The sequence below is a fragment of the Oncorhynchus kisutch genome, linkage group LG11 (genome assembly GCF_002021735.2).
Source record: "Oncorhynchus kisutch isolate 150728-3 linkage group LG11, Okis_V2, whole genome shotgun sequence".
In the NCBI taxonomy this organism is placed as follows: domain Eukaryota; kingdom Metazoa; phylum Chordata; class Actinopteri; order Salmoniformes; family Salmonidae; genus Oncorhynchus; species Oncorhynchus kisutch.
In genome coordinates this window covers 47,463,767-47,476,471 of record NC_034184.2, presented here as the reverse complement: position 1 = coordinate 47,476,471, position 12,705 = coordinate 47,463,767, and the positions used below count along the sequence as shown (strand labels likewise).

At 41.5% G+C, this 12,705-nt stretch overlaps 1 protein-coding gene across 3 annotated transcripts in view; it reads right to left on the bottom strand.

Annotated features, from left to right (window-relative positions):
• Positions 1-2,184: 2,184 nt before the first annotated feature.
• pik3ap1 (phosphoinositide-3-kinase adaptor protein 1) overlaps positions 2,185-12,705 on the bottom strand; it is a 30,778-nt gene continuing 20,257 nt past the window's right edge. For 2 of the 3 annotated variants that reach the window (XM_031835869.1, XM_031835870.1), the window contains exons 14-17: positions 10,180-10,347; positions 9,604-9,674; positions 7,596-7,696; positions 2,191-2,935 (exon numbers count right to left, since the gene is read on the bottom strand). In XM_031835869.1, coding sequence (XP_031691729.1) covers positions 2,821-2,935; positions 7,596-7,696; positions 9,604-9,674; positions 10,180-10,347 — 455 coding nt within the window. In that variant the 3' untranslated portion in view covers positions 2,191-2,820. Of the gene's footprint in view, positions 2,936-7,595; positions 7,697-9,603; positions 9,675-10,179; positions 10,348-12,705 lie in introns of all 3 variants that reach the window. The other variant, XM_031835868.1, reaches the window with a different exon arrangement.

The window sequence follows — 12,705 nt, the reverse complement described above, 5'->3', positions numbered from 1 at the left end:
AAATACACATAAATGTAAGCAAACAATAATGTGTTGTGCTGTGCAGGTTGACAATGACACTAAACATCAAAGCAACAGACAATAAACACATGATATTTCATATTGTATATATTATAACATATAGAAGTAATTAAATATTTTGAAATATAGCCTAGCGTGCCAAACATCAGCAAACAAAACAGTGTACCTCATGTACAGAGTGCCACCAAGTGGCTGATATTGTACCATACAGTATGTACAGTGTGCAGTGTAAAATGCTTGTCTAGGAAATGAATGTTCATATTGCAGTACACTCCAAACATTAACGCAACCAGTAGCGACCCGTCATGCTGGGCAGGTGGGGTTCTGTTTTGAGCCCCACCTTTCTAGATACAAATAATAATAATAATAAAGCCGAAAACAAACATGGTCTCTTTTTTGCTTTTTTGAGTAAGGCAGCTCCAAAATGTAGGTGTTACAGCCTAGCTCAGTACTTTCTGTGGTGGTGGGGCAGCCATCGAAAATACTGAGCGTAGGGGTTGGTAATGTTCTCTAGTTCCGTCGTGATTGGCTTAGTGTTCTGTCACTCATGGGGACACTACGTCACCGCCAAATCTAAGGGTAGAGCTCAAACATTCAAGCCCCTTGGATGCTGCCATAGAGTTACATTAGAAGTGCCTATCCAAGAAGGCTCAAGGTCATTGGCCACAGATAAAAGGAAGTCAAATTAAGTTATATCTACAGCAACATTGATTGGACTCATCATGTCAACGTCATACTCATGAATCACGTTGACAATCTACTGGCAAATCATTTTTAATCCTTGTCACATGAAGATAAATAATAAAGAGAAATTATAGATAAAATGTACCGGTGCTCTTCAGCCATTGGACAGAAACATTACGCAACAAGTTGGAAATCGCAAATTCAACAATGAGTGGTTTGAAAGGAATCATTGGCTAACTGCAAGCATTGCAAAGCAATCACTAGCCTGCTATTCATTGGAGTGGGTGTGTGGTCCCAAGTCTGGGTTTAATGGTCTCTTTTCCAAGCTTAAACGGGTAAACATTCAACATTGGCCATGGTGTCAATCCAGCATGACTTCTGCCGAGCTCAAAACAACTGGAAACTCAGAATTGGAAATCTGATTACAGTGAGTTCAAGACAACTGGGAACTCTGAAAAAAAACTAGCTCCGACTGGGAAAATATGTTTTGAACGGTCATCCAAATAGGAATTGCGAGTTTGGAACTCGGGCCTCTTTCTAGCTCCGACCTGAAGATCCCTGAGGTCATCATGATTCAACCTTGTTTTTTTCAGAGTTCCCAGTTAGCTTGAAAGCACCATAAATGCAGAGAATGCCAGACTTTAATGACCAAGTCTGATTAAATTTTTTTCCCACGAAGGACCGCAGCACCACCTTCCTGTTCAAGTGAGCACAGGACAACAAGGTGAGTCCAAACATGTATTGTATGCTGCTGCATAAATGACGTAATATGCCAGGGAGATATGTATACTGTAGCTAAGAAAGTCATATTAAACGTATGTTGTGTAGTAAGCTGTTAGTAACCCATGTTACTAATTTCGCCTGCTTGATGGTTCACATTTAGCCTATAGCCTTTTTAAGAAAAATGTAATCATTGAATATTGTTAGAACTTTCATATGCCTATTTTATTGAACAAATATTTATATTGACTACGTCCTTCCTACCTCGCTCATGAATGTCTTAATCAAAATTACGGATTGCCTCTTATCCAGTCGTCGTTCCCTTATGCCATAGTTTGTACATCTCAATTGTCAGTAGAAACTACATTTGTTTAAGCAAGTCAGCCATACCAGCTATGTTTTTTTTAAAGGCAGTAAATGAGGCTGAAGGAACTGTTTCACTGCCAGACAAGGCTCCGCTGATAGCCAGGTGTAGCAGTGGTAAGGTGTTGGGACAGCTTTATGTAGACCCTAACAGTTTGTGGGCACCGTTTGTCAGCGTTATAGTGCAATTAATGAATTGTTTAGTGTTGGGTTGCTGGCATGCATCTAAAAAAAATAAAAAATATGTTGACACACCAAGATTTACACGCTAAAATCACCACTGAACTCAACACATTAATTTTAAAACAGATTACATGAATGTTCAAAATTTGCATTTGTAAAATCAAACTTCATCGTGTGATCGGTTGTATAATACAGTAGTACGCATGCACAAGCTTGATAAACAAACACAATCTTTATTTGATCACTTTGTTGAAAACCCTTTACAATTCTAATGCATGCAGTTATTACAAGATCCATGTACAGTAGGGTTGGGGTCAGTTAGAATTCAAGTCAGTCAATTCTGAAAATGATTGAAATCGAAAATTCTAAACAATGAAAAACTTTTGAAATGAATAGCTTCTTTTTATTTTATTAAGAAGTCATTAAAAATGTTTTCCCTTTTTTTAATTACATTTCTACAGGCCCATCTCTCAGCGGTTCACCTAAAAAGTGTGCTTTGTTGTTTGAATGCAAGATTGGCCATTTAAATTGGAATTTCAGTTTACTTCCTGAATTGACTGATTTGATGATCATGTTCTATGTGCTTCTGTTCTACACACTCAAACCTTTATGTATGCTAATGTTCATGTAAATCAGCGATCATCAACTAGATTTACTGAGCAGGGGGCCGGAACATAGTTACACATCATTTATAGACTGCAAATTGACCACAAGAAGCCCAAACAGATATAATAATTGACTAAAACATAATCATTTCTAACCCTGCTGACATGTGTACACGATCACATATGGTATATCTCTCTATTATGCATGGGAATACTTTGGAACAGATTTCAGCAGAGATGTGCGTCACCGTGTTCTCCGGGGTATGGGAGGGGGAAAGGTGGTCCTCTGAGTTGGTGTTTTAGGAAGTGCTCGAGAGGGGCATGATGTGTAACGCTCCAGCAACAAACTCTCTGAGGCCCTAAAATGTAAAACAGATAACATGGTTGTTACACTTGGCATGACAAATTAAACAGAGACCAAGCAATGCAGAGTGTATTCGTGTGAGTCACACAGTATTTTCAGTCATAAATGACTGTGTCTCTCAGGGGAATTATTAAAATAGCCAAGGAGTTGAAGAGGTGTCAGTCTGTAGAGCCCCTTATAGCTGATTGTCTGTTTCACAGTTAGTCCAGTAAGTCTCAGCTCTATAATCATTTTTTTTAAACAGTCATAATGTCAGCTGCAGTAACTGGACATGTTTTTTTTATTTTTTTTACATTTCAACATATAGCCTATGACACAGTTAAACTTACATCTAGGTCATTAAAGACCCACGAGGGCAGTTCTTTGACAATTATTAGGGTCGGGTTGGTTTTGTGGTTGGCAGTTTAAAATGCACATCAACTCGGATTACCCAAATAATTTAGTTTGAGATGCAAAATTCACAGAACTATCAACAGAAATATACCCAGACCTGTTTCATTACAAGTACTGAGAATATATGGTAACACTGCATATGAATACCCTCTTCATAATACATATTTAACTCCTTATGAGAAATGCATTACAATGGAGAAATTGGGCGCTAATAACTGCTCATAGACATTCAAACTGCATTATGACCAAGGCCATTGTCTTATGTCAGATAGCGCGTCAATTCCGCCTGCACTGATCTGTCTCGTATATTGCAAAGGGTAATGGGATAGCTCGAAAGTAGTTCTGCTACTCCGAGTCAATATTCAGGTGATAATAAGGCATTCCACTAGACCACCACAGTCAGAGGCTGGCACTAAGACAGCATTGAATGAGCTGTATTTCCGCCATAAGCAAACAAGAAAACGCTCACCCAGGGGCGGCACTCCTAGTAGGTGGGGACTTTAATACAGGGAAACTTAAATCAGTTTTAACAAATTTCTATCAGCATGTTAAATGTGCAACTTGAGGTAAAATAACTCTGGACCACCTATACGCCACACACAGAGATGCATACAAAGCTCTCCCTCTCCCTCTATTTGGAAAATTTGACCATAATTCCATCCTCCTAATTCCTGTTTACAAGCAAAAACTAAAGCAGGAAGCACCAGTGACTAGATCAATAAAAAGTGGTCAGATGAAGCAGATGCTAAGCTACAGGACTGTTTTGCTAGCACAGACTGGAATATGTTCCGGGATTCCTCCAATGGCATTGAGGAGTACATCACATCTGTCATTGGCTTCATCAATAAGTACATCGATGACTTCGTCCACACAGTGACCATATGTACATACCCCAACCAGAAGCCATGGATTACAGGCAACATCCGCACTGAGCTAAAGGTTAGAGCTGCCACTTTCAAGGAGTGGGACTCTAACCCGGAAGATTATAAGAAATCCCGCTATGCACTCCGAAAAACCATCCTTTCAAACAGGCAAAGCGTCAATACAGCCGTTCAGCAAGGAAGAAGCCACTGCTCCAAAACCGCCATAAAAAAGCCAGACTATGGTTTGCATCTGCACATGGGGACAAAGATCGTACTTTTTGGAGCAATGTCCTCTGGTCTGATGAAACAAAAACAGAACTGTTTGGCCATAATGACCATCGTTATGTTTGGAGGAAAAAGGGGGAGACTTGCAGCACGGGGGTGGCAGCATCAAGTTGTGGGAGTGCTTTGCTGCAGGAGGTACTGGTGCACTTCACAAAATAGATGGCGTCATAAGGCAGGAAAATGATGTGTATATATTGAAGCAACATCTCAAGACATCAGTCAGGAAGTTAAAGCCTGGTCGCAAATGGGTCTTCCAAATGGACAATGACCCCAAGCATACTTCCAAAGTTGTGGCAAAATGGCTTAAGGACAACAAGGTCAAGGTATTGGAGTGGCCGTCACAAAGCCCTGATCTCAATCCCATAGAAAATTTGTGGGCAGAACCTGAAAAAGCGTGTGCGAGGAAGGAGGCCTACAAACCTGACTGTTCACCAGCTCTGTCAGGAGGAATGGGCCAAAATTCACCCAACTTCTTGTGGGAAGCTTGTGGAATGCTACCCGAAATGTTTGACCCAAGTTAAACAATTTAAAGGCAATGCTACCAAATAATAATTGAGTGTCTGTAAACTTCTGACCCACTGGGAATGTGATGAATGAAATAAGAGCTGAATTAAGTCATTCTCTCTACTATTATTCTGACATTTCACATTCTTAAAATAAAGTGGTGATCCTAACTGACCTAAGACAGGGAATTTTTACTCGGATTAAATGTCAGGAATTGTGAAAAACTGAGTTTAAATGTATTTGGTTAAGGTGTATGTAAACTTCCGACTTCAACTGAATATCTTTTCCAGAGCTTGAGGAGCTATTGAGCTATTACAATGTTGGGTGCACAATGGTGGAAGTATGTGTTTCTGGATGCTCAATATTGCCATCATAAATGCATTGTGTGGTGGACCCTGCAAAGGCCCCTTCCCAGAAACCGCAAGCGCTGGTCCATGAAGGTATTAAAAATGCAGCTTGGGCATTCACTTTGGGATATGGCTACAGTGGTAGGAAGAGGGGAGCCAAGAGTGTGGCACCAAGGCATGTGGACCGAGTTGTAACTAATTTGAAAGCAGGTGAAGTTTGAAGGTCGCAAGAGAGGTTGTGTGGTGTGCATCCCAAATGGATGCAGGGCAAAGAGTGGGTATAGAAACCTCCTTTGGGTGCTCTACGTGTTCTGTGCCACTTTTCAGGATGGGGCCATGCTTTCAGAAGTTCCATGACATGTTGTGGGCTAAAGGGAAACACTACAGTGACAGTGTGAAATATGAATTTAATATTTTATTACCTTTGAACAGTTGTGTTTTGTATCTTCTCTCTTTATCGGTCTCTATCTAATACTTGTTGCATCCACTGAATTGTTGTCAAAGTAGGCTACTCTTTCTACATTTTGTGTCAGACCTGCTCTGTACTAAATCTTATTGAGAGTTTACCTACATTTTGAAATAGTCTCTGAATAGTTGTTTACATTTTTACATTGTTACAGAAGTAAGAATTGTTGTCAATCAAATAGCCTACTTTGTGTGGGTTTTGAAATACTTTCTGAATATACTTTCTGGTAACATTTTGGATAATTATTTTATTTATATGTAAATAATATTTATAAATATAGCATATTATACTTGGCACATTTTCAGTGAGTAATTTAGTCAAATTTACTTCAATTGAAATACTCAATTTTTTTTGTTGTGTTGAGTGTTAATAGTTTTTTGATTGCGTCTTTACACAATGGAAGACAAAATTAGTGTTATTTCTATTGACATGAATGGTGTCCTGTTAAAGAAGAGGCTGTGCTGTTTAATACCAAGTTAAATTGTCATTTATCTTTGTTTTTGAGCTTTGTCTGTTTGAAATGTTTGAGAAAATTAGCTTTAGCTTGAAAATTCTCAGTAATCTACAGCAGCATTCTGGAATTATATTTGGTTCTAAAGAGGTAAACAGGCTAAGCGAGCTTTTTGTGTTAGTAAAGAAAGAGATAACAAATTAGCTAACTATGTCAGTAAGCTAGCTAGCTACAACAGTTAGCTACACAGCCAACGTCCAAGCACAGAATTTGTGCAAGAGATGGCCACCGGTTTGTTTTTATTTTCTCACAGTTGTAAACTACTAAATCACTGTCACAACGTTTGTAACAATTTAGCTAGCTAGTTATTCTGCCTATTTCTTGGAGAGTCATTTGAGGGCACAGTGATATTGTTACATTTTGTACTGTTCTTTCATCTTTTGAATGTCGGTTTGTGTTTGAGCTCCATGTCCTACAAGACAGATCGGCTTAGGGACGAGCTTTACGGAGGAGTGACGGAATCTGACGTGAAACCATGGACCAAGGCCTTATGAAGCAAATGTTCATATGAATACAGTGAACATAAAACTAGACAATAAAAGCTTTCTATGAGTAGCCTAATATACAGTAAGTTGTGGTAAAATTAATGTTGAGCTGCTATCTAGACTACAACATTAATACATCCCATTTTAATATTGTAACATTGGTTGTTATACTGCAATATTAGACCATTTGTGATTCTATACCGCCGTAATACTCATATTGATGTAGTACTATGATGGTGAATTTCTGTCTACCCCAGTGCTTTATTCAGGCTCAGGCTTCTTGTTGTCTCACTGGGCCATGGCTCTGGCGGACCTGCTCTAACTTGGAGCCAAGGCTAGGCCTTGGGTACGTTTCAGCTCTCATTCACATAACAATGGCTAGCTGTGAACTTTAACACCTTCTCACAAAGAATAGAATGTCCCACTCCAGGAAGTCACTCTGCTGTTTGTGATGATGGGGTGGCAGGTAGCCTAGTGGTTAGAGGGTTGGGCCAGTAACCAAAAGGTTGCTCGATCAAATCCCTGAGCTGACAAGGTGAAAATCTGTCGTTCTGCTCCCGAACAAAGCAGTTAACCCACTGTTCCTAGACTGTCATTGTAAATAAAATAAAAATTCTTAATTGACTTGTCTAGTTAAATAAAGGTATAATATTACTGATTCTACTTTTAACTCCTGCAATATTGCCTTTCTGTAATTCCATAACATGCAATCAAGTTGCTGTAATCAAGTTGCATGAAGTTTCTGTGATCCTGACACAGGAACGTATGAAAGGGCCTCTCTTCTACAGAGAGTGGGCTTACCGGTCTGGGAGTCGTGGTGGGATTCTGGGGGGAGGAAGTAGAGGTGCGGACTCAGCGATCCTTGGGGGTCGTGGAGGAAGAGGGATGAAGTCAACTGTGTCCTTTCCATGGATCAAATCAATATACAGCATAATTAATAATCAGGTTATCGACAAAAGCGACATTGACAGAGAACATTGTAAATATATTGACAAGAGTACAGTCATGGCCAAAAGTTTTGAGAATGACACAAATATAAATTTTCACAAAGTTTGCTGCTTCAGTGTCTTTATATATTTTTTGTCAGATGTTACTATGGAATACTGAAGTATAATTACAAGCCTTTCATAAGTGTCAAAGGCTTTTATTGACAATCACATAAAGTTGATGCAAAGAGTCAATATTTGCAGTGTTGACCCTTCTTTTTCAATACCTCTGCAAACCGCCCTGGCTGCTGTTAATTGACTTCTGTGCCACATCCTGACTGATGGCAGCCCATTCTTGCATAATCAATGCTTGGAGTTTGTCAGAATTTGCGGATTTTTGTTTGTCCACCCACATATTGAGGATTGAACACAAGTTCTCAATGGGATAAAGGTCTGGGAGGTTTCCTGGCCATGGACCCAAAATATCGATGATTTCTTCCCCAAGCCACTTAGTTATCACTTTTGCCTTATGGCAAGGTGCTCCATCATGCTGGAAAAGGTATTGTTCGTCACCAAACTGTTCCTGGATTGTTGGGAGAAGTTGCTCTCAGAGGATGTGTTGGTACCATTCTTTATTCATGGCTGTGTTCTTAGTCAAAATTGTGAGTGAGCCCACTCCCTTGGCTGAGAAGCAACCCCACACATGAATGGTCTCAGGATGCTTTACTGTTGGCATGACACAGGACTGATGGTAGAGCTCATCTTGTCTTCTCCGGACAAGCTTTTTTCCAGATGCCCCAAACAATCGGAAAGGGGATTCATCAGAGAAAATGACTTTACCCCAGGCCTCAGCAGTCCAATCCCTGTACCTTTTGCAGAATATCAGTCTGTCCCTGAGGTTTTTCCTGGAGAGAAGTGGCTTCTTTGCTGCCCTTCTTGACACCAGGCCATCCTGCAAAGGTCTTCGCCTGTCTGTGTGTGCAGATGCACTCACACCTGCCTGCTGCCATTCCTGAGCAAGCTCTGTACTGATCGTGCCCCGATCCCGCAGCTGAATCAACTTTAGGAGACAGTGCTGGTGCTAGCTGGACTTTCTTGGGGCCCTAAAGCCTTCTTCACAATTGAACCACTCTCCTTGAAGTTCTTGATGATCCGATAAATGGTTGATTTAGGTGCAATCTTACTGGCAGCAATATCCTTGCCTGTGAAGCCCTTTTTGTGCAAATCAATGATGACGGCACGTGTTTCCTTGCAGGTAACCATGGTTGACAGAGGAAGAACAATGATTCCAAGCACCACCCTCCTTTTGAAGCTTCCAGTCTGTTATTCAAACTCAATCAGCATGACAGAGTGCTCTCCAGCCTTGTCCTTGTCAACATTCACACCTGTGTTAACGAGAGAATCACTGACATGATGTCAGCTGGTCCTTTTGTAGCAGGGCTGGAATGCAGTGAAAATGTTTTTTGGGGGATTCAGTTCATTTGCATGGCAAAGAGGGACTTTGCAATTAATTGCAATTCATCTGATCACTCTTCATAACATTCTGGAGTATATGCAAATTGCCATCATACAAACTGAGGCAGCAGAGTTTGCGAAAATACATTTTTGTGTCATTCTCAAAACTTTTGGCCACGACTGTACATGGTGCCTTCCTAAGTATGATTTTTAAATATCAAGATGCTTTAGATCAATTACAAAGGTGTTTATAACGTAACGCTTTTTGCAGTGATTTGACTCAATTGGATTTAATGTCTCTCAGCAACTACATGTAGGAATAAGGATAAGCTATTTAGCTTTGTTGACTAAGCCATGTATTCACAAAGACAGAAATATACCAGAAGCGTGTTGGGTGAACTGGTCTTTGAAGAACAATTTGGCCTTACCTCAAACTCAGGCTCAGTTCCACTGCTGTAGCTCATGTTACTATGTGTACTGAGTCTGTTACTGCCACTACCTGAGAAAGTAAAAGTCAAAACTATACGCTCAGGAAAGAAACACGACAAGTAAATGTGAAACAATTTCTTGAAGAGTTAAGAGCCTGCAGTAGGATGAAATGACCCCCCCCCCCCCCCCCCCCCCCCCCAGTAGGCTTAAGCGCACATTAATAGCTACAGATGAAGGCGACTCAGAGAGAGTAGCTGAGTAAAGCAACAATAATGGAGAGAGAACTGCAGCTACCGGTCTAATCTTTTAGACATAATGACCATAGATGATATGGAAATAATCAGAGTTGATCAGCACAACAAATGACCGCGTGTTGCAGATTTCATCACCTCTGCGAAGAAAAGTAAGTTCTTATAAAATAATCTTTCTACTAAAACAGATTATTGATCAAGACAATCCACGCTAACATCATCATTTTGAAATATATCCAACATCAAAACTACATCAGCTGTCATTTTTGACTGCCATCCTGACGTAAGGATCATAGTGACATGAATATGACAGATAAGACTCACTGGATGTGCTGGAGGTACTGCCAGTCTTCCAAGTGCTTCTCTGGATTGGCCGGGCCACAGGAGGGGTTTCGGTCATGACCTGTGGGGCAGGTTCATACACAGAACACTCCACAGCCATGTTCGAGCCCCAGTTAAGGTTCCTCTGCAAAGGGGCGCTTATCTCCAGACCTCACAGGGAAGAGGAAAGATCAACAATAAGCATCAATCATCAACAATAAGCTAAATGTCATATATACAGTACATACAGTATATGTTTCAAAGTATTTCCATTTAAGTGTTTTACTGTAACATTATCATGATTTTATACTGGACATAAATATAAACGCAACATGTTGGTCTCATGTTTCATGAGCTGAAATCAATCAATCAATCAAATGTTATTTGTCACATACACATGGTTAGCAGATGTTAATGCGAGGCAGTGGCTCGGGTGGTTGTTGTCCTTGATCTTTATGGCCTTCCTGTGACATCGGGTGGTGTAGGTGTCCTGGAGGGCAGGTAGTTTGCCCCCGGTGATGCGTTGTGCAGACCTCACTACTCTCTGGAGAGCCTTACGGTTGTGGGCGGAGCAGTTGCTGTAACAGGCGGTGATACAGCCCAACAGGATGCTCTCAATTGTGCATCTGTAGAAGTTTGTGAGTGCTTTTGGTGACAAGCCGAATTTCTGCGCCTGCGCCTTCTTCACAATGCTGTCTGTGTGGGTGGACCAATTCAGTTTGTCCGTGATGTGTATGCCGAGGAACTTGAAACTTACTACCCTCTCCACTACTGTCCCGTCGATGTGGATAGGGGGGTGCTCCCTCTGCTGTTTTCTGATGTCCAAAATCATCTCAATTGTTTTGTTGACGTTGAGTGTGAGGTTATTTTCCTGACACCACACTCCGAGGGCCCTCACCTCCTCCCTGTGGGCCCTCTCGTTATTGTTGGTAATCAAGCCTACCACTGTAGTGTCGTCCGCAAACTTGATGATTGAGTTGGAGGCGTGCATGGCCACGCAGTCGTGGGTGAACAGGGAGTACAGGAAAGGGCTCAGAACGCACCCTTGTGGGGCCCCAGTGTTGAGGATCAGCGGGGTGGAGATGTTGTTACCTACCCTCACCACCTGGGGGCGGCCCGTCAGGAAGTCCAGTACCCAGTTGTACAGGGCGGGGTCGAGACCCGGGGACTCGAGCTTGATGACGAGTTTGGAGGGTACTATGGTGTTAAATGCTGAGCTCTAATCGATGAACAGCATTCTCACATAGGTATTCCTCTTGTCCAGGTGGGTTAGGACAGTGTGCAGTGTGGTTGCAATTGCGTCGTATGTGGAACTATTGGGGCAGTAAGCAACTTGGAGTGAGTTTAGGGTGTCAGGTAGGGTGGAGGTGATATGGTCCTTGACTAGTCTCTCAAAGCACTTCATGATGACGGAAGTGAGTGCTATGAGGCGGTAGTCATTTAGCTCAGTTACCTTAGCTTTCTTGGGAACAGGAACAATGGTGGCCCTCTTGAAACATGTGGAAACAGCAGACTGGGATAAGGATTGATTGAATATGTCCGTAAACACACCAGCCAGCTGGTCTGCGCATGCTCTGAGGACGCGGCTCGGGATGCCGTCTGGGCCTGCAGCCTTGCGAGGGTTAACACGTTTAAATGTTTTACTCACGTCGGCTGCAGTGAAGGAGAGCCCGCAGGTTTTGGTAGCGGGCCGTATCAGTGGCACTGTATTGTCCTCAAAGCGAGCAAAAAAGTAATTTTGTCTGTCTGGGAGCAAGACATCCGCGACGGGGCTGGTTTTCTTTTTGTAATCCGCGATTGACTGTAGACCCTGCCACATACCTCTTGTGTCTGAGCCGTTGAATTGCGACTCTACTTTGTCTCTATACTGATACTTGTTTGATTGCCTTGCGGAGGGAATAGCTACACTGTTTGTATTGGGTCATGTTTCCGGTCACCTTGCCCTGGTTAAAAGCAGTGGTTCGCGCTTTCAGTTTGCGCAAATGCTGCCATCAATCAACGGCTTCTGGTTTGGGAAATAAAAGAACCCATATGCATAAAATATTTCCATATGCACGGAAAGCTTATTTCTCAAAAAAAAATTGCACAAATTAGTTTACATCCCTGTTAGTGAGCAATTTTAATTTGCCAAGATAATCCATCCACCTGACGGGTGTGGAATATCAAGAAGCTGATTAAACAGCATGATCATTACACAGGAGCACATTGTGCTGGGGACAACAAAAGGCTACTTTAACTTCTTTGTATTTTTTTGTACCATCATCTTTGAAATGCAAGAGAAAGGCCATAATGTATAACTCCAGCCCAGATGCAATTTAGATTTTGGCCACCCGATGGATTCAGTGTATATGCACAGTTTTAGAATGATCCAATGAACCATTGCATTTCTGTTCAATCAAGACTGCCCAAATGTGCCTAATTTGTTTATTAATAACTTTTCATGTTCAAAATTGTGCACTATCCTCAAACAATAGCATGGTATTATTTCACTGTAATAGCTACTGTAAATTGGACTGTGCAGTTAGATTA